General features: G+C 40.1%; 1 protein-coding gene across 3 annotated transcripts in view; it reads left to right on the top strand.

Moving 5' to 3' along the window:
* The window catches only part of TRAF6 (TNF receptor associated factor 6), a 56,206-nt gene that overhangs the window by 8,814 nt on the left and 30,386 nt on the right, over positions 1 to 17,006 (top strand). For 2 of the 3 annotated variants that reach the window (XM_044436596.1, XM_044436597.1), the window contains exons 2-6: positions 5,528 to 5,860; positions 8,770 to 8,920; positions 10,622 to 10,780; positions 13,125 to 13,196; positions 14,567 to 14,644. In XM_044436596.1, the coding sequence (XP_044292531.1) occupies positions 5,556 to 5,860; positions 8,770 to 8,920; positions 10,622 to 10,780; positions 13,125 to 13,196; positions 14,567 to 14,644 (765 nt within the window). In that variant the 5' untranslated portion in view covers positions 5,528 to 5,555. Of the gene's footprint in view, positions 1 to 5,145; positions 5,209 to 5,527; positions 5,861 to 8,769; positions 8,921 to 10,621; positions 10,781 to 13,124; positions 13,197 to 14,566; positions 14,645 to 17,006 lie in introns of those variants that run through there. The other variant, XM_044436598.1, reaches the window with a different exon arrangement.

Here is a 17,006-nt window from a genome sequence, read left to right as displayed (position 1 = left end):
CAATGGGAAGCCAGTGAAGCTGACGGAGGACTGGAGTCATGTGAGCATAACGCCCCGTCCCCGTCAGCAACCTGGCAGCTCTATTTTGCACCAATTGAAGTATGTTCCTCAATATCTCTTATTGCCTACTTGCATCATAAGTTTATGCTCTGTTTTGTTTTCCTCAATTGGGCAAGACTTCCATTTTCTGAGGGAATACCTCTTTCCCTTGATAGCTTCTTTGACATTGCTTATTAACCATGCTGGTGAATTTTTAGACTTTCCTAATGTATGGTGTACATTCAGCTAAGCTAATGTTTTTGTGGTTTTGAGTTAAGTTCTAAGCATTTTGAGTGTTTTAATTCTCTTAATTCACTCTTTCAACTTCCTTTTTACCAGTTTCCTCATTTAAAGACATTTCTTCTTTTGAAATCAACTGTGCCTTTGTTGGACTTCCTTGGCCATTTAACACACACACACACACAACAAACACACATATAATCTGATTGTGCAGTGGTCAGTTTGCAACTGGTCCAGTGACATTTACATCTTGTACTAAATCCTGGCTGACACCATTTAAGATTTTATCTTCTCACCTCTCATCAGTTCCATGTGCAGCTGTTCTAGAGCATCGAGAAATGAAACCCTTTTTGTCATGATAAGAAAATGCATCTATCCAGTCAGTGTGGAAGTAGTTGACACACAATATTTTAATATTTTCTCCTCCCTGATTTTGTTTTCTATCTCAAGATTACTCTGAGCATTCCAGGCCAGGCAACAATAAGATATGCCTTCCACTAAATTAGTTTTGGAGCGTGATATGTCACCTACATCACTTCTGTGGAAAGTCTGGCCCTACAAGGTTTTCCAGTCTGCCCACTGATTCTTCTTTGATGTACAGAGCAATACCTTCTCCAGTATACCTTTCCTGGTCCTTCCTGTAGAGTTTTATCCAAAGATGAACATGCCCCATGCATTCTTTCCATTCTACCAGGTTTCTTTAATGCTCACTCGATCTAGGTTCTTTAAAACCAGACAGTCCAGCTCTCTAATTTTTGCTCAGAAGCTGCTAATATGTGCAAAGAGACACATCTCTGGTAAAGGACATTTTCCAGTAAAGCACTTAAGCCTCTCTAATTGGCTGTTACTTTTTACCATATACTTAGAGCCTTTTTTCTCCCCTTCTGCATCTGGGCAATTGAAAGCATTTGTATTCCCTAGGGATGATTTACCTTGAATCAGAAGCTTCCCAGCTTCTGTTGGCTTCTGGAATTTCGTTTAAAAGCTACCCTACCACCAAATTTAGGTTTAGTGCCAGCAGTTTAATTCCAACTTAGTTCAAATGCATCCTATTCTGGTACAGACCCAGCTTGTCTCAAATGTTGCCCAGTGCACAACAAATCTGAAACCTGCACCTCCCCCTACATTCCAGTTTTATCCAAGCATTGAGACATTTCAGCTTAACCTGTCTAGCTGGGCCTGTACGTGGAATCGGTAGCATTTCAGAGAAAGCCACCTTTGTGATCCAAGAATTCAGCCTTCTACCTAGCAACTTAAATTTGGCTTCCAGGTTGTCATGAATGCATTTCCACATAATGTTGGTACCAGTATGGACCATGGACACTTACTCCACCTGAACACTACCTGCAAAGTAATCTAGAAGGTGTGTGACACCCACATACTTCTTTTGGTTGACAGGCATGTCTACAGGCAAGAATGACACCAAGTGGAGAGTCTTCCCTCACCTCCTACACCTGATGTAAAAGAAAGCCTCCTAAGCCTTACACATGTGTTGACCAAATGGTCCATGTCCTGGTGTGCGTATGCCCAAAATACACAACAGGGGAAGGTTTTCTTTTAAAAGATTTATTCTCAAGAATAACTGGCTGCCAATTAATCATTCCAGATTGTGTGCCTGAGTAGTTCTCAGTTGGCCCTTTTATATGTTGGTCATTTAAAGTAGGGGTCCTCAAGCTTTTTCAATGGGGGGGGCCAGTTGAAAGGTGGCGACCCGGCATGGGCCGATGAAGAGGGGGAGCCTGGGTGTGCAGGCTGGTGAGGTATCGTCCAGCGTGCACCGCCGCGGCTCACTCTCTCGGAGATCTCCCAATGAGCCCAAAACCATCTCCGAGTGAGCAAGCCACCAGCTCCTGCCCGCACGGTGAGGCAGCAGCGTGCACGGGCAGTGGGCAGCGGCGCAGGCCGGATCCATCTCGCGGGCCATAGTTTGAGGACCCATGATTTAAAGAGTTACACATAACTCAGTTAACACTTTGTAATAGGTTATAGAAATAAAAAGTTACAATGATATGATCTTTCCTGCCAAAGCGGAAAGAAGATGCTCTGAAGGATGGGAGGAGAATGGGGTGTTATTCCAGGAAAGAGGAAGAAGATGGAATGGGTTGGTGTTAATTGCCCTTTGTTCAAGTTGCTGTTCTCTATCAGTTGTCAGCTAGCTGTCCCTGGAATGGTGCCTGTTTAGTGTCAGCTACATTTCAAGGATGCACATGTGCTAATTTCTGGAGGAAAATCTTTCTCTGGTCCAGCTGTATGTTAATATTTGCCTGATTATACCTGTGTAAGTTATCCCTATTGATGTGTACATCAAGTGAATACTTTAGTATAAAAATATGTGAATGTGTGTTCAACAATCAAGTGTAGCTAGAATTGTAGCTCTAGTGACATTTTAATTGCTAGCTTTATCATTTAACATTGAATAACTGTAACTATCCCACATAGAACATTGTCTGAAGACAGCGTTTTCCTGATATTGTACTTTGGAGTCTGAATATATGATTGTGCTTTTATTGGATGCCATACTCTGAAGCAGTAGAAGGTGTGTATTGTAGACTATGGGCTAGATGGCATGCATAGCATTTAATACACCTAATAAAATGATAAATGCTGTAATGAGTTAGTGAGAGTCTTCCTGAAGGTAAAGTAGTATGTGCATAGTCTGAGAAATACTTAATATATGTAATCATGAAAACAAAATCCCCCTCCATTTAACTAAAACTAGAGCTTCCTCCTCAGGAAACTCCCTCAAAGAAAATAAATTATATGCAGCATCAGTAAGAGGCTACAATGATGTTTTCAACCAAGTGATTATTACTGTTTGATTTTTCTGTTTGAATCTCAGTGTTCTCTTTTCCCTTCAGAATCTCAAGCTACTTAGTTGTTGAGTGAGGATACTTGTGTTCAGAACCGGCAATGCTTGTGCCAAAGAGGTTATTGCAAAGAGTACACATTAGCAAAAGACAGTTTGGAGTTTCTGCTATGTGGGGTTTTTTTGGAGTAGAGTGGTTGGCAGCTTACATTGTCCAGTTGACTTCTTCCTTCTAGCAAGAACTTTAAGATACTATACAAGTATTGTTGAATGAATCTGTGTTAAGTTGGGGAAGGAGAATTAGCACAGGTGCTGTAAGCAAGAGGTCAAACAGTCTGAATTGGTAATTAACATGGCAATTTTAGCAGTTTCTGCAACTGGTTTAGAGAACATAAATTAATCTGCTTGAAATCAGAGTTGACTTTAAAAGCATTTTTGATAAAATGTGAGATAGGCTGCTCTTCTGGTCTAGTTACTTTTGCAAAATAACCTCACTGCTTTATTGATGAATAGGGCACATCATAGCACAGCGCACAAGGTAGCTTCATTTCTGGCTTCTAAAGAAAGACTTGTACTCATGCAAGAATTGGCTTAATTGTGCGGGGGGGAATAGTTCAGGAGAGCTAAGTGTAATACGTCTAGGCTTGGATGGGCATGCTAGTTGGGGTAGACTGCCTCTTAATTCATTTACTAACCTTTATGCCCATCAAGTAGTCTTGGGGTGGGGCAGGGAGGAGGGCAGTTAAATAAAGAAACACAAAATCTGCGCTTAACTCATTAAAAGCAAAAGTCAGCAAATTCAACAAGCAAGCAAAACAATGGGTTTGATTTGAGAAGGTTCCCTCATCACTAAGCCATCCTGCAAACTAGCCACATGAAGTTGGCTGTTGTGCACACTGTGGGTTGTTCTTCTGCTTAGTTCTCAGCTGGCTCTGGTACATATCTCAATGTCCTTTGTGACAGAACCTAGCCTGTCTTTCCCTCCCCAGTCTGAGACCCTTTTTAATTCACTGTTTTGTTTGTTTCTCTCAGAGCCTAAAATAGAGCAATTGGGGTCTTTCTATTTTGTCGTTCAGATCATGAAAATTGCACAGAAAAAAATATATGGAGGATTGGTCCTTCTTAGATGCACATTGAAGTGTTCACTTAGAGCAGTCTTGCCTGCTTTAGCTGTTTTAGCTATCAAAGGCTAGACTGCATATAGCCTTGCCACCTTTAGCACAGCTAAAGAAAAAAATGGCAATCTTGATTTATTGATAGTTGTAAAGGAATTTAAATACAAATTATTGTCCATAATGCTCATATTTGCTTAAATATCTCTGTTTTTCATTTATAATTTTAGCGAAGTCAGAAGATCCTTCTGAAATGAGTCTGACAGTTGCCTTGTTAAAATGGGCTGTACTATTGGTAGTGTTTTATCCAGAAAGAATCAAGCTAAGCTTCCTTTTGCTGATAATATTTTTATAGGTAATCTGTGGCAAAGAATGGACCAGAATTGCTGTGGGTCAGTTTGCGGGGAGATTCTGTCCATTCTGGCTGCTTTTATTTTTGAGACCAGTGACCAAAATCTCTGTTGCTAATAACAACAGAGTCTAATTGCACAGTTGCAGCTGATCATCAACATAATAAAAAATGGATTTACTCGTGGCATCCAAGTTCTTTTCAATAATAAGATTATGCCAGGGAGAAATTTTGCAATGGTAAATATCAACTGTGAAGCTAAAAAAGCTAGTACTAAAAATGAGGGAAACTACTGGTGAATAATATTGTATCTCTAAAAAAAATACATTTCAAAATGCTGTTCACTTGAACTTTTATCAAGAAACGTTTTATATTTGTCCACTGTATCACCTCAAATACACTTCAGAGCAAACCGTACTGCTTTATTTCCTGTCATAATAGTTTCTTTGTGTTCAAGTGCAGTATGATTTGCAAGCATTTATTTCTAATCTGAGCCTGGTAGCTCTGTACACAATTCCCCTGGCAATTATGGCATTTGTTTGTATCTTTAGGTTGAATTTTGTTTGAATTTCTAGACTAGTATTTTATTTCATTTTCAGAAAAGAGCAGAAAGGAGACAGGCTGTTTTGCACAGGACAGAGTTTCCTTGGTGGCAGCAATAGGTGTGTACATCATGAGTCCAATGTGAGAGAGAAACCTGCACGTCCCATCTGAGCTTCGCCTCTCTCTATTAGGTTTATATACTGGCATGAATGAACTGAGTCATATCATATCCCATGCTCTGTTGTGGCAATGTGAGTGGAATGGCTGTCAATGTGCGGATAATTGCTTCTCTCTTATTAAAGTTGGTGGGAGGGAAATACTTTCCACCAGGTCTTGGACTGGTACAATTTCTGCCCTCAGCGTAGGCATAACTGTGCCACAACATGGAGATAAAGTATGCCCTTGAAGTTAACTACTACTTCTTTCTCTTACCCTCAGGTAGTCCTCTGGCACCCTACAAATTACTATGAGTCTACTACATAGTAACACCAGCTTTGAAAATAGCAATCAGGAGAGTGGCTGTTGTGCCGCAATGGCCAGTGCTTGCAGCGCTGGAGCCAAAGAAGAGAGCATCAATGCCACGGTCAGCAATGGCACTGGTGGAACACTTTCGAACTCTTTCATGGAGGAAACCCAGGGCTATGATGTGGAGTTTGACCCACCACTGGAAAGTAAATATGAGTGCCCCATCTGTTTAATGGCTCTGCGGGAAGCAGTACAGACCCCATGCGGACACCGTTTCTGCAAAGCTTGCATTGTCAAATCAATAAGGTAAAGGATGGTTGATCAAAAAACTTACAAAAGATGGCATAGTTCACTATACTAAAGGATATTAACTGCAACTAAGAACAAATCATGGTAACCACAGTTGTACTAATGCAAAGATATCCGAGATACTGGGTTGATGATTATGTGTACTTTCTAGCAGTGACCAAAATAACTGATGTTGTAACCTAGTTCCAACCTATAAGTTGATCTGTTGTTTCTAAGCATACTACAAATACCATCTGGAGCACAGCAAAAATACTGCATTTTCAAGGAGAAAGAAACTGCCAGTAAGCTTATGATTTCAAGAGGAACTTCCCATGTAATTAAGGTCTCTGAATTGATTGATTGGGCTGTTCAGGTGGCAATGAGATAATGCCCAGTTTCACATGACATGGTGTAATTCACTGTGGGTAATTTAACTTTCAAAAAGCCTGGTGTCCACAGTCACCACCCTATCCAAAAGATTAATTTATCAGTGTTTAAATAAGGAACTAGATTTTTTTTTTAATCTGGAATTCTGAAGTGCCTACAGCTCACATAACATATTGAGTACTGCTGCTAACTTTTCCTTAAGGTGATGCCAGTGTGGTTTTGTTTTGTTTTATTGTTTTTTTACATGGCCAGAATTTGATAATAGCAAAACCAGAGGGCCAGATTTGCCTGATAGTAGCAAGCTAAAGTGGTAGAATTATTTGGGCTCAGTCCATTATGCACATTTTTAATTACTATTAAATAGATACATAGCCCACCTCTCAGGTTAAAGGACCTCACAAAGCAAGTTGTGAATGCAGGTCTGGCACAATATCCAAAGCTTTCATGGCATATCAAGCACTATAGTGCTGAAAAGAGATAAAGTTGCTTTTGCAAGGAATTGGAATAGTCAGCCAGAAAACAACTTCTGCTTGTTACGAATATTGTTCATTTGACTTAATTATGGAAAGATTATCTCACACACACAACAAGCAACCCTGAATGATGGCCACTCTTCACTACTTTTGCATGAATGTTCCTGACAGTCAGGCTCATCACAATAAATTTCTCACTTCCACTTCTTCCTTCTCAGCCTTCCAGGTGTCTCCCAGGAGGCACTCCTGGCAGAAATGGGGCTCCTCTCTTTGACAGCCATGGTCATAAGTGGAGTTCTGCTTGCCATGGCTGTTGGGCCACTGATCAGGCACCCTCCCTTCCTATTACCATGTAAATGTCAAATGTAATTTTAAATCAAAAGTGTACTTTTTGTTCCTGGAAGTTAGGTTGCTATTAGAATTGTGGTTCAACAGCTACTTACAGATTTTGCAGGCTCTGAGATTTCTTTTCAACTGTTTTATTTTTCCACTTGAGCAGTGGGCTCCTGAGTCATAGTTTTTATTCCATTAAAAAAGGAAAACTTAAAAACAGTTCCTCTTGAGGTTCAAAACTGATAAAGCTGTAGACAGATGTTCACTGATTGAATCTTCAATGTAAGGTTTTTTTCCCCCTTTCAACTGAAAAACAATATTTCATCTGATCCAAATGTACTTATAACTTGAGAAGACTAAAGCCTAAATGCAGTGGTGGCTAGTTGCCTATCTAACTAGTAGATGGAAAGGCAGGCAGCAGAGGTGGAGCCAATGAGTCATGCAGACAGGCCAACATTTTTAAGATATAAAAGTGAGCTGGCCTGCCACCACAGAGATTTTTTTTAAAAGGTAACATAAACCGTGAAATGATTTCTCTCTTAGACTCAGACTAACACATGCATTATAAACCAGTTTATGATTTTTCCAGATACCCAAATTAATTCTGTATTGCATTAAACCATTTTACTTGCTGAAACTGAGCCAGGCTTGCTTCTGGAAAGATACAAAAATAGCAAGCAAGCTACAGCCTTTCTCTCTGCTCACTCTTCTGTCTCTATTTTCCAAATATTTCATTGGTTGGCTTGCCTCAGGCAATAAGCCAGACAGAAGCACTTTCAAGGAGTCTGTCCCATCACCCAAGGAAGGGGTCTAGTCTGATGGACCAGTTCAAGCTAAACATCTGACCTGAGTCATTTAAAAAACAATGACTGTTGATCAGAGGTTCAGGCTCCATCCTGCTGGCTCTGTGGGAAAAAAGTGTGCACATGCACAGTTCAAAATAGGAAGCTGCTCCACTGGGAAGGGAAGCTCCCAGTGTGGCTGCAACAAGAGGACAGTGCCCAGCCAATACAGAGAGAAGCCAGCTACAGCTTAGCCATATTGGGAGTGTGGGGGGAGTAGGCTGGAGTGGTGGCAGGGCAGTGCATCTCCAACCTATGAAAGGATCCACCCCCACCAAAACATAAAGCTTTTAAAAGTGATTTTTGTCAGCTTAATTGATTAGCATCCAATATAGCAATAGTTTTGGAATCAGGATATCCAATGGTATATCCATGCCCAGATTCTTCTTTCTCCATCAGCTCTGACTTTAGGTGCTGTTAACCTACAGCACAATCTGTTTCAGTTGTGGAAAGGAATAATGAAAAAATGATTGGTGGAGATGGGTAGAGGGGAGGAACATCATGTCCGCAAGAGAACTTTCTCCTATTTGGAATTCCAAATGCTGTTTATGACACTTTATATTGTCTCAGCACCCTGTTTGCAAGTTGTACCATGTTTAGTATATATAATTCAACTTGGCCGTAAGTGCCTTCCGTGGGTTGCACACAGAGAACTGTAAGCAGAACTTTACTGATGCACTAATCTGATGCCACCGCCATTCCTGGTCCTCTCTTGAAAAGAGTGTGATGGACAAGGGGAGCTGCAGCTAAACAGAACATTGGCAGAGTTTAGAAAGCTGCCCAGGTGAGCAAAAATGCCTTCCTGGTCATACAGGGCACCTGTAAAAGCATCCAAGTTTATGACAACTGCAAGTAGAATTTATGCTAAAAAATACATGTTTCTTTTTGACAGAGATGCTGGACATAAATGTCCAATAGACAATGCAATTTTACTAGAAAAGCAACTCTTTCCTGACAACTTTGCAAAACGGGAAATCCTCTCACTGACAGTGAAATGTCCGAATAAGGGCTGTAATCAGAAGATGGAACTACGGCATTTAGAGGTGAGCATTTTAAGATTTTTTTTCCCAGAATTGCAGACCAGCAAAGCTAAGACCCTGTGCAAGATTTTTAAACAGACATAAGCAAATATCCCATGCACACTCCCTACTTTGGGATCGTAGTCATGATAATTACTAATGGCCTTGCATTGGATCAAATCTGTAGTAACTTCAGAAGGGAGTTTGAGGAATTTCATAGGTTGTGTCCCTTTTGTATTGCAGAGTTTGTGCTTTAACTGTTGCATAAATTACTGATTCATTGCAATTACATTTGTTTTTATAAAGTCATTTTCTTTTACTATAAACTAAGCAGATCTGTGGGACACTCCAGATGTGACAATAATGCTAAAGCACTTCCACTGAAAAAGCGCTGTGAAAACTACAAGTAACCATAGTTCGTATTAATACAAAGAAACTCCTATGTATTACCATCATAGGCATATGTTTCCATATAAGGCATCTGTGACGTGGCCTTTAGATTTGAGAGTGATGGACAAATCCTGGATACCCAGACTTTTTAAATTGTTCCCTCAAAGAAGAAACAGTGTGATGTTTCAAGTTCTGTAGTAATGGTAATTTCTGGCTAATTTAATATTTAAGAATTTTGAACTTCTTTAACCTCTAAAGAATGTAATCTGTAGTGTCAAGCCAACATATTCTACAGCCCAAGGGGAAGCAAAAAATGACCCATAAATTTGAACTCAAAAGCTCATAGTACCAGAGTTGGTCAAATTTTAGGCCCTGAGGCAGAAAGCCCTGCAAGTGCCTCTCCCCTCACAACCCAGCAGCATGAATACATTAGTAATAAGAGTGAGTGTGGTGTGCTGGATAAAGTGCTGGACTTGGGACCCAGGAAATCTGGGCTCTGGTTCCCATTCATCCATGAGGCCCAGCCACTTGAAGTAGTCACCCTTCACTGAAAAATAAGAGTCTTCAGAGGCTAATGCAGTGGTACAAAAAATTACAGGTGTGCTGCCAGCCTCCTTGCCCACTTATTCTTAGTAGAGTATGGCTTAGTCACCTGAAGTGGCAGGAGCTTCCAAGTCTGTTCACCCACAGATGATTGTTCTGCTTGTCAGTGTTTTCACCAGCAAAGCTGCCGGAGAAATTGACCTGTACCAAAGCAAGAAAGTCACCTACAGCAAATGTGCTGCCATTGACTTCAATGTGCATTTCCATCTGCAAAAAGTCCATTTGTTTAATTTATTTATCAAGTTCATACTTGAACATAGAAACATAGAAACAGAACAAGTCAGAAGGGGTCTCCCGGGCCATCTAGTCTGACCTCCGGCACCAGCCGGCTCCATTCACGACATGCCCACCATGTGCACATCCAGCCTATCCTTGAACACCCACACCAATGGGGTCTCAGCGACCTCTCGTGGAAGCCCATTCCACACCCTCGGGGTCCTGACTGTTAGAAAGTACTTCCTGGCATCCAAATGGAACCTTGGCTCCCTGAGCTTTGCTCCGTTGGAGCGCGTCCTGCCTTCCTCTGCAGGAGAGAACAGGTCTCTACCCATCTCCATGTGACATCCCCTCACATACCTATATGTCGCCAACATATCCCCTCTGAGTCTCCTCCAGGCTGAAGAGACCCAGTTCCCTCAGTCTCACCTCATACCCCATCCCCTGCAAACTGGCCACCAACCTTGTTGTGTTGTTGTGCTTCTGATACCTCTTTCTGTTGCTCTTCCTCTTCAGGAGCATCAGCTGCATTGTGGCTTTGCCTCAGAGAAATGTCACCAGTGCCAAGGAATTTTCCAGAAGAATCAGCTACAAGAGCACATGAAGTTAGAATGTCCTCGGCGACAAGTATCTTGTCCAAACTGTGCTATGTGTGTCCCTTATGAAGAAAAAGAGGTGTTTATTTTTAATATAAACGTTTTTATTTCATTTTTGTTCTAATGTACATAAAGATTTTAACATATAACCAAAATATCAGTAGTACGCTACCCTTGCAATTTGTCTTGCATTGTTCACTAGATGTGCTATTACAGGACAGTCCAACATTTTGTATCTTGAGAGCTGCATGACACGGAACCCAGGGACCGCACAATGAATTATGTTTTCATATTGTAGCCTCTGGGTGTATCCACCCTTTTCTTCCCTGTTTCTCTCACCCAGAAACCCTCCTGGCCCCTCCTTCCTTGAAATTGGTGCGCTGAGCCTTTTGTACTTGAGCTGAAAACTCTTCCCAGCATTCCCCACCCTCTCCTGCTGACAAGCACAGAGGTGCTCAGGAAAGGAGTGGGACAGGCTAGTGGCCTCAAAAGAGTTCACTGCAATCATGCCTGTGCCATCTCTGGTATTTCGACTGGGGGAGGAATGGGGGGCTCTGAGCAGCAAGAGGCTCACAGAACAAGGCCTCGGGCCACATATGGCCCACATGCCACGTGTTGCACCACGTGGTGAGATATGTAGAAATACGACTATCTTGTTTCATTTTCAAATCTTCCTAGCTATTATTGCATTCCTGAAATAGGACAGTCTAATAAATGCTAGTCAGTGGAGACTGTATTAACAAATGTTAAGAAGCCACATTTCCATGAACCATTTCTTTTTAATTGTTCCTCTGTTTAATCTATTTATGCTGTATTAAATTTTCGTTTAACGCTACTGTCCAAATTTTGGAAAAGCACCTCTAAAAGCAGCGAATTAGGTCAGTATGCAGTAACTATTTGTATGTCAAAAATAGATTAAAGTGCCAACAGTGATACGTTGTTATTGTTAACACATCCACTACATGTGGAACAAAATGCCAGTAACTTGGCAAATCTTCCAAAAGTATGGTAAACAATCTTTTTGATGTGATTTAATTTTGTCAGTGTTGTATACCCCTTGTATATGGAGAGCTCTAATTGTAACAGAAACAGATTTGGGTATTGGCTACACATTGTGTCCCCTCATTTTCTGTGATCTGAGCCCCAGTTTCTGCTCCCTGTTTGCCCAATATGCCCTTCCTATGCCATTTTAAATCTTTCTTTTGTTTCATTTTGAGGTACAGTAAGCCAACTGTATATACACAAGGCATTGGCATTTGTTTTATGGGTCAAGATATTTGCCTTCAGAGATCATTAGGAACTTGATTGCCTTATTCTTGAGATTGTACTAGAAGTATAAGAAGCTATTTTGCTCCACCATCTTGTAATTTATTACTACTACTACTATTATTAAGCTTATAAAACATACAGTTCTATATAAACCTGTCAAAATAGACAAGTTTGCTTATCTTTTTAATGAAGAGTTGATAATTTTTGCTTTATTTAGAAGTCAATTTCTTCTCTGATAAAACATGGTCTCAGTATTTACATAATAACAGGGATTTGATCAACATTCTTCAAAGACCTGGATGTTGACATACATGCATACACACATATCCCCTAAATTCTTTATTTTGCTTTTTAAGTCTCCCAACTCTGCCATTCAAGTACTTCTTTTTCTTAGCTTAAATTGTGGCTCACCTCTGAACTTCAAGTCTTTTTCTTAAAATTCTCAACTTCCATTTTTGTCATGGATTTTGTCTGAAGATTCCAACTGGTGGTGTACTGGCCACTTTTAATCGAAGTGTAATAAAAGTTAGGATTCTTACTTAGTTTCATTGGTAAGAAAAATATTTTTGAAGTTTTGCAGATAACAGTGCATTTGTAAGTTACCTTTCTTTTGGGCTTTTCTTGTGCCACATCCCTTCCTCTCTCCTCCAGTTTAACCTGAGAACACAAAGTACATACTATGAAGTCCTTACTGGTTGTTAAAAACATTATAGATAAGAGCCATCATGAGGACAGAAAGTTATATGGCAAGAAACACTTCTGGACCACTGCTTAGTAGACAAGAATATAAGTAGCTGTCTTTGATTTAATTTTGCTGTTATGCTGAATAAGTGTTTTGATTATTTCATAACATTTGTCTTAACATAATATTTCTAAACAACAGATGACTTAATAACATTAAGTCAAATTTAACTTAAGATACAGTGTTCTGGACAAAATGTGCACTTCATGTATTTTATTGCATTTTTGTGAAAAGGATTCAGAATTATAGCTTCATACCTACTGTCATTGGTTTTAATATTCTTTTTTAGCACAAAAATGGGATTTGAGAAAGAACTTCATTCTAGGTGGTACTACGTTAAGAATATTTATGATTTATCCCTCTTTCACTTAAATTAATTTTAATTTACTTCTGTGTTTTCACATAAATGAAGGTTCACGATGAGATATGCCTTTTGGCAAATGTCTCCTGTGAATACTGTAATACAGTGCTAATCAGAGAACAGGTAAGAGATTCTTTCTTGTTTTTTCTCTTCTGATCCACAGACCAGCCTGATAGCAATGTAGTTTTGCTAATTTATATGTATGTTATTTTGTATAGGAGTGTGAATGGAATATTAGGTAGACATATGCAGCAGTGAAAAATCTTGTAACACTGGCTAAGCAAGGATTTTCTTACTTAAGGACTTGGTTGGCCCTGATGTTACTGCAAGATTCTAAACAGACCTCAAAAGATTTTATGTGTTTGCAAGTCCACTTGTGTTGCCTGAAAACCTTACCTCTCAAATCTGTCCACACACTTAGCTTCTTCAGTGTCCCTACCTTGTGAGATTTAGTAGGTTGTAAACAAGGAAAGGGACTTATTTGATCATCACAAACTGGCCTGGAATGCTAACCCAAAATTTACCTGGGGATGACTTTTGGGTCTTTTTGGCACCCAACTAACAATTCCAGCCCAAGATTGCAGCCTGAAGCAGAGCCAAATAATGCCTGTCTATGTCTCCCCTTAGGGTAACATTTGCAGGGGGAAAACCTTGTTTAATCTTTCAGATACTATTTCCTGCCTCCATCATTACCTTCACAAAGTGCCATCTAAAACAGATCCCTTTATCCTGCTGCATGCAGAGTAAGTCCTGCTGACCAAGACTATTACCTTAACATGGACTAAATAGTCTGCCAGCCTGGTGCTTCTATTATTTCTAAACTCATATCATGCTTAAATTGTGTTAATATATTGGTTTTATTGTTTAATTGTTGTCATTTGTGAACCCTTGTAAGAGTAGAAATACTGATGGGCAGGGAGTACTTTGTGAAACAATAAAATAGAGGATGCCTGTACAGGGAGTTGCCAGTAGCTTACAAAACTAATTATATTATGCTGTACTAAGACATAGATGCCCAGAACATTGCTATTTTCAAATTTAATTTTTGATGTAAATTGTAGGATTTTTACAGTGCAGGACTGTGTGTATCTGCTCAAAAAAAGTTCCTGTTGATTTTAAGTGAGGCTTTCTCTACCATAAGTGGTTACAAGAGTGCCTCCATAAAGGTATTTTCTATTGTGCTATATTGTTTCCTGCCTGTATAGCTTCAGCTGAAAAGCATCATAGACTTTTTTTTAAATAACCTGATAGTATTTGTTGTAAATTAGCAAATAGCTTTCTCAACATGCAGCTTTGTATTCCAAACAGTTTTTCTAATTTATAATTAGACAACTTCTGTTGTAGTATGAGTAGTATAAATCTAAGAATTAGTAGTTGATGCCCCACATTTTATTCTTAAGTATAAGGCATTGATTGCTAATTCTTAGAATTTTTACTCTATGTACCCTAAACTGCAAAGTACAGAATTTAAGAAATCTTTTTCCCCCCTTTAGCTGCCTAATCACTATGATAACGATTGCCCTACTGCTCCAGTACCATGTACTTACAGCGACTTTGGATGTCCAGAAAAAGTAAGTTACAGCACAGTCCCATATGTGTTTGCGCAGTTGTAAGGCTCATTGACTTCAGCGGGGTACACTGTCAGTTCAGTCACTATAGGTTCGCACCCTTAAAGTGCCATGCGAGATCCGACCAAAATCCTATCCAGCCCAGCATTCTGTTCCCACAGAGGCCAGCCAGATTCCTCTGGGAAGCCTAAAATCAGGACACAAGTCCAACAGCACCCCCTGCTCTCGTTCCCCAGGCACTGGCATTAAGAGGCATATTATCTCTGACGCTAGTGGTAGTGCATGGCAATCATGACCAGTAACTATTGGTAGACTTGTCTTCCATGATTTATTTCATTAACTGTAATACTCAGTTGTGTTTGAACTGGGAAACTTAACAGCTTCAGACAAGCTAGTATACGAAACAACTTGAATTTGTGGTTTAATAGTCTGGCTTGTTCCAAAGCTGTTAACCATAGGATTGTATGCTTTGCACTAATGGAAATTGGTTTTGCTTGCAGAAATCAGGGCACCAGAATTTCTCCATTACCTATTGTAGCCTTCCACACTACATCCCATACTGTTCGAGGTGTTTTTTCCTCCTTATTGCAGACAACCAAAAAATTCTGATCCTGACTATAAGAATTCTGTTAGGGGTGGGCAAGTCAAATGTGCTGCAGCCCTGATGACCAGTACGCAGCTCCCGACAGGTCTAGGTCAAAGATGAGTTCATGCCACCTGATATCATTTGTTTCTTGGTTCATGTACCAGGTGGGTGCATTAACTGGGAACCAGCTTCAGCTTCTCATTTTAGAATGTAGGTTAGTCAAAAATGAGCTGTCTGAGCATCTCCATTGGCACTCCGTTCATGCCCAGCCCTGCTCCACTCATCAGGAGGTCTTGCAGATTACAGAGAGCTGTGAAGCACCCAGGTAGTATCCAGGAGAATCCACTTGTTCTGGAGTTGAAGGAATTTGTTTTCCCAGGATACCAAAGACTTGGTGGCCTGCAGGCCAGGGAGCAGGGCTTGGCATGCTTGGATGCCAGCAGGAGCAGCCTAAACCTCCATGGGCTGGATTAAGGCCAGTAGTTCCCTACCCTAAACACAGAAGTCCCCCCCCCCATTTAAAAAAAATCAACATACTGGCAATTTGCCAACTTGATGTTTTTTCTCTGGTATTATGAGACTTGGCATAATTGCACAAAATAAACAGTGATGTAATTCTGCTGGAAAGTATGGAAGATTAATTGGCTTATGGTTGTTGTGCATTACCTAAGATACTGAACCAAATCCTTGATCACTGAAAAGTCCCTGTAGATTCCTGCAGGGTTTCTTCTTCAGTAGTTGGAATATAGTGCTTAAACTTTATATTTTCATTTTATTCTTGACAACCTGATGAATCAAAACTGTAATAATTGTAAGGCTGTCACTATTCTGTGGCATAGTTTTTCTTGGAGGAGTCTGTGACAGATTTTTGATAGTTACGTGAACTAGACAGCCCATCAAAAAGAGCAACATGCAGCCTCTAGCCCATAAATTCATTTTTTAAATGTGTTTTGAAAACAAAAGAAGTTGGCCTCTGTTGGAGCTACAGGTATCAACAGGATCAAAGTTAGCTTGCAAGCAAGCTAATTTTGTGCCCACTTGGATGAAAATTGCTACTATGGATCCCATATTGTAATATTTTTAAATTGGCAGCAGGGACTTGTGGGCCACCATTCCCAAAGTTAGCCACCACTGAAATAAAAGATACCTTCAGATGGAGGATTGCCTTTGCAAATAGGATTCATGTGCTCCCCCATTCCCAGCATGTATGAAGTGTGCTATTTAAAAATAAGGGAAAGCAGTGTCTTGAAGTTAGCTGCTGATTTTAAGCCAAAAGGCACACTGGCCAGAGTCTTCTCTGCTGAGATGTATTGCATTTCTGCTTTAATCATAGCAATTGCTTCTACAATTAACAGATGCACATATCTAGCAAATCTGTTCCTTTTTTGTTTGCCAGTGTTTCTCTTCTTTTGGTGATGCAAAAGCTATCACCCCAGCCAAAAGCAGCAGGAGATTTTCTGGCTAGCCTCATGTAAGAAACTGAAAGGTGTGGCAATGAGATGTACTCCTGCTGGTGGCTTCTCTCTGCTCAGCCAGCGAAGTCAGCCTCTGACTCTTGACATGGGATACTAGGAAGGGTTTGATGGTGCATTAATGTTGATAATAGTGCTTTCTCATACAAGGAGTTTCTCTGCATTTTGTCATGCCAGAAAAATAATGTAATTGGCTCTAGAAATCCATATTCTGTATTTCAGATAAATTTTGCAAATCTCATATTCTATAATAATTTGAAAATGAGCAGTGTACAGTTTTTAGGATGATTAGGCATGTTCATGCAAT

The sequence above is a fragment of the Varanus komodoensis genome, unplaced genomic scaffold (assembly GCF_004798865.1).
Source record: "Varanus komodoensis strain SLA01 unplaced genomic scaffold, ASM479886v1 scaffold3, whole genome shotgun sequence".
NCBI lineage: Eukaryota > Metazoa > Chordata > Lepidosauria > Squamata > Varanidae > Varanus > Varanus komodoensis.
This window is presented reverse-complemented; position numbering and strand designations above follow the sequence as displayed.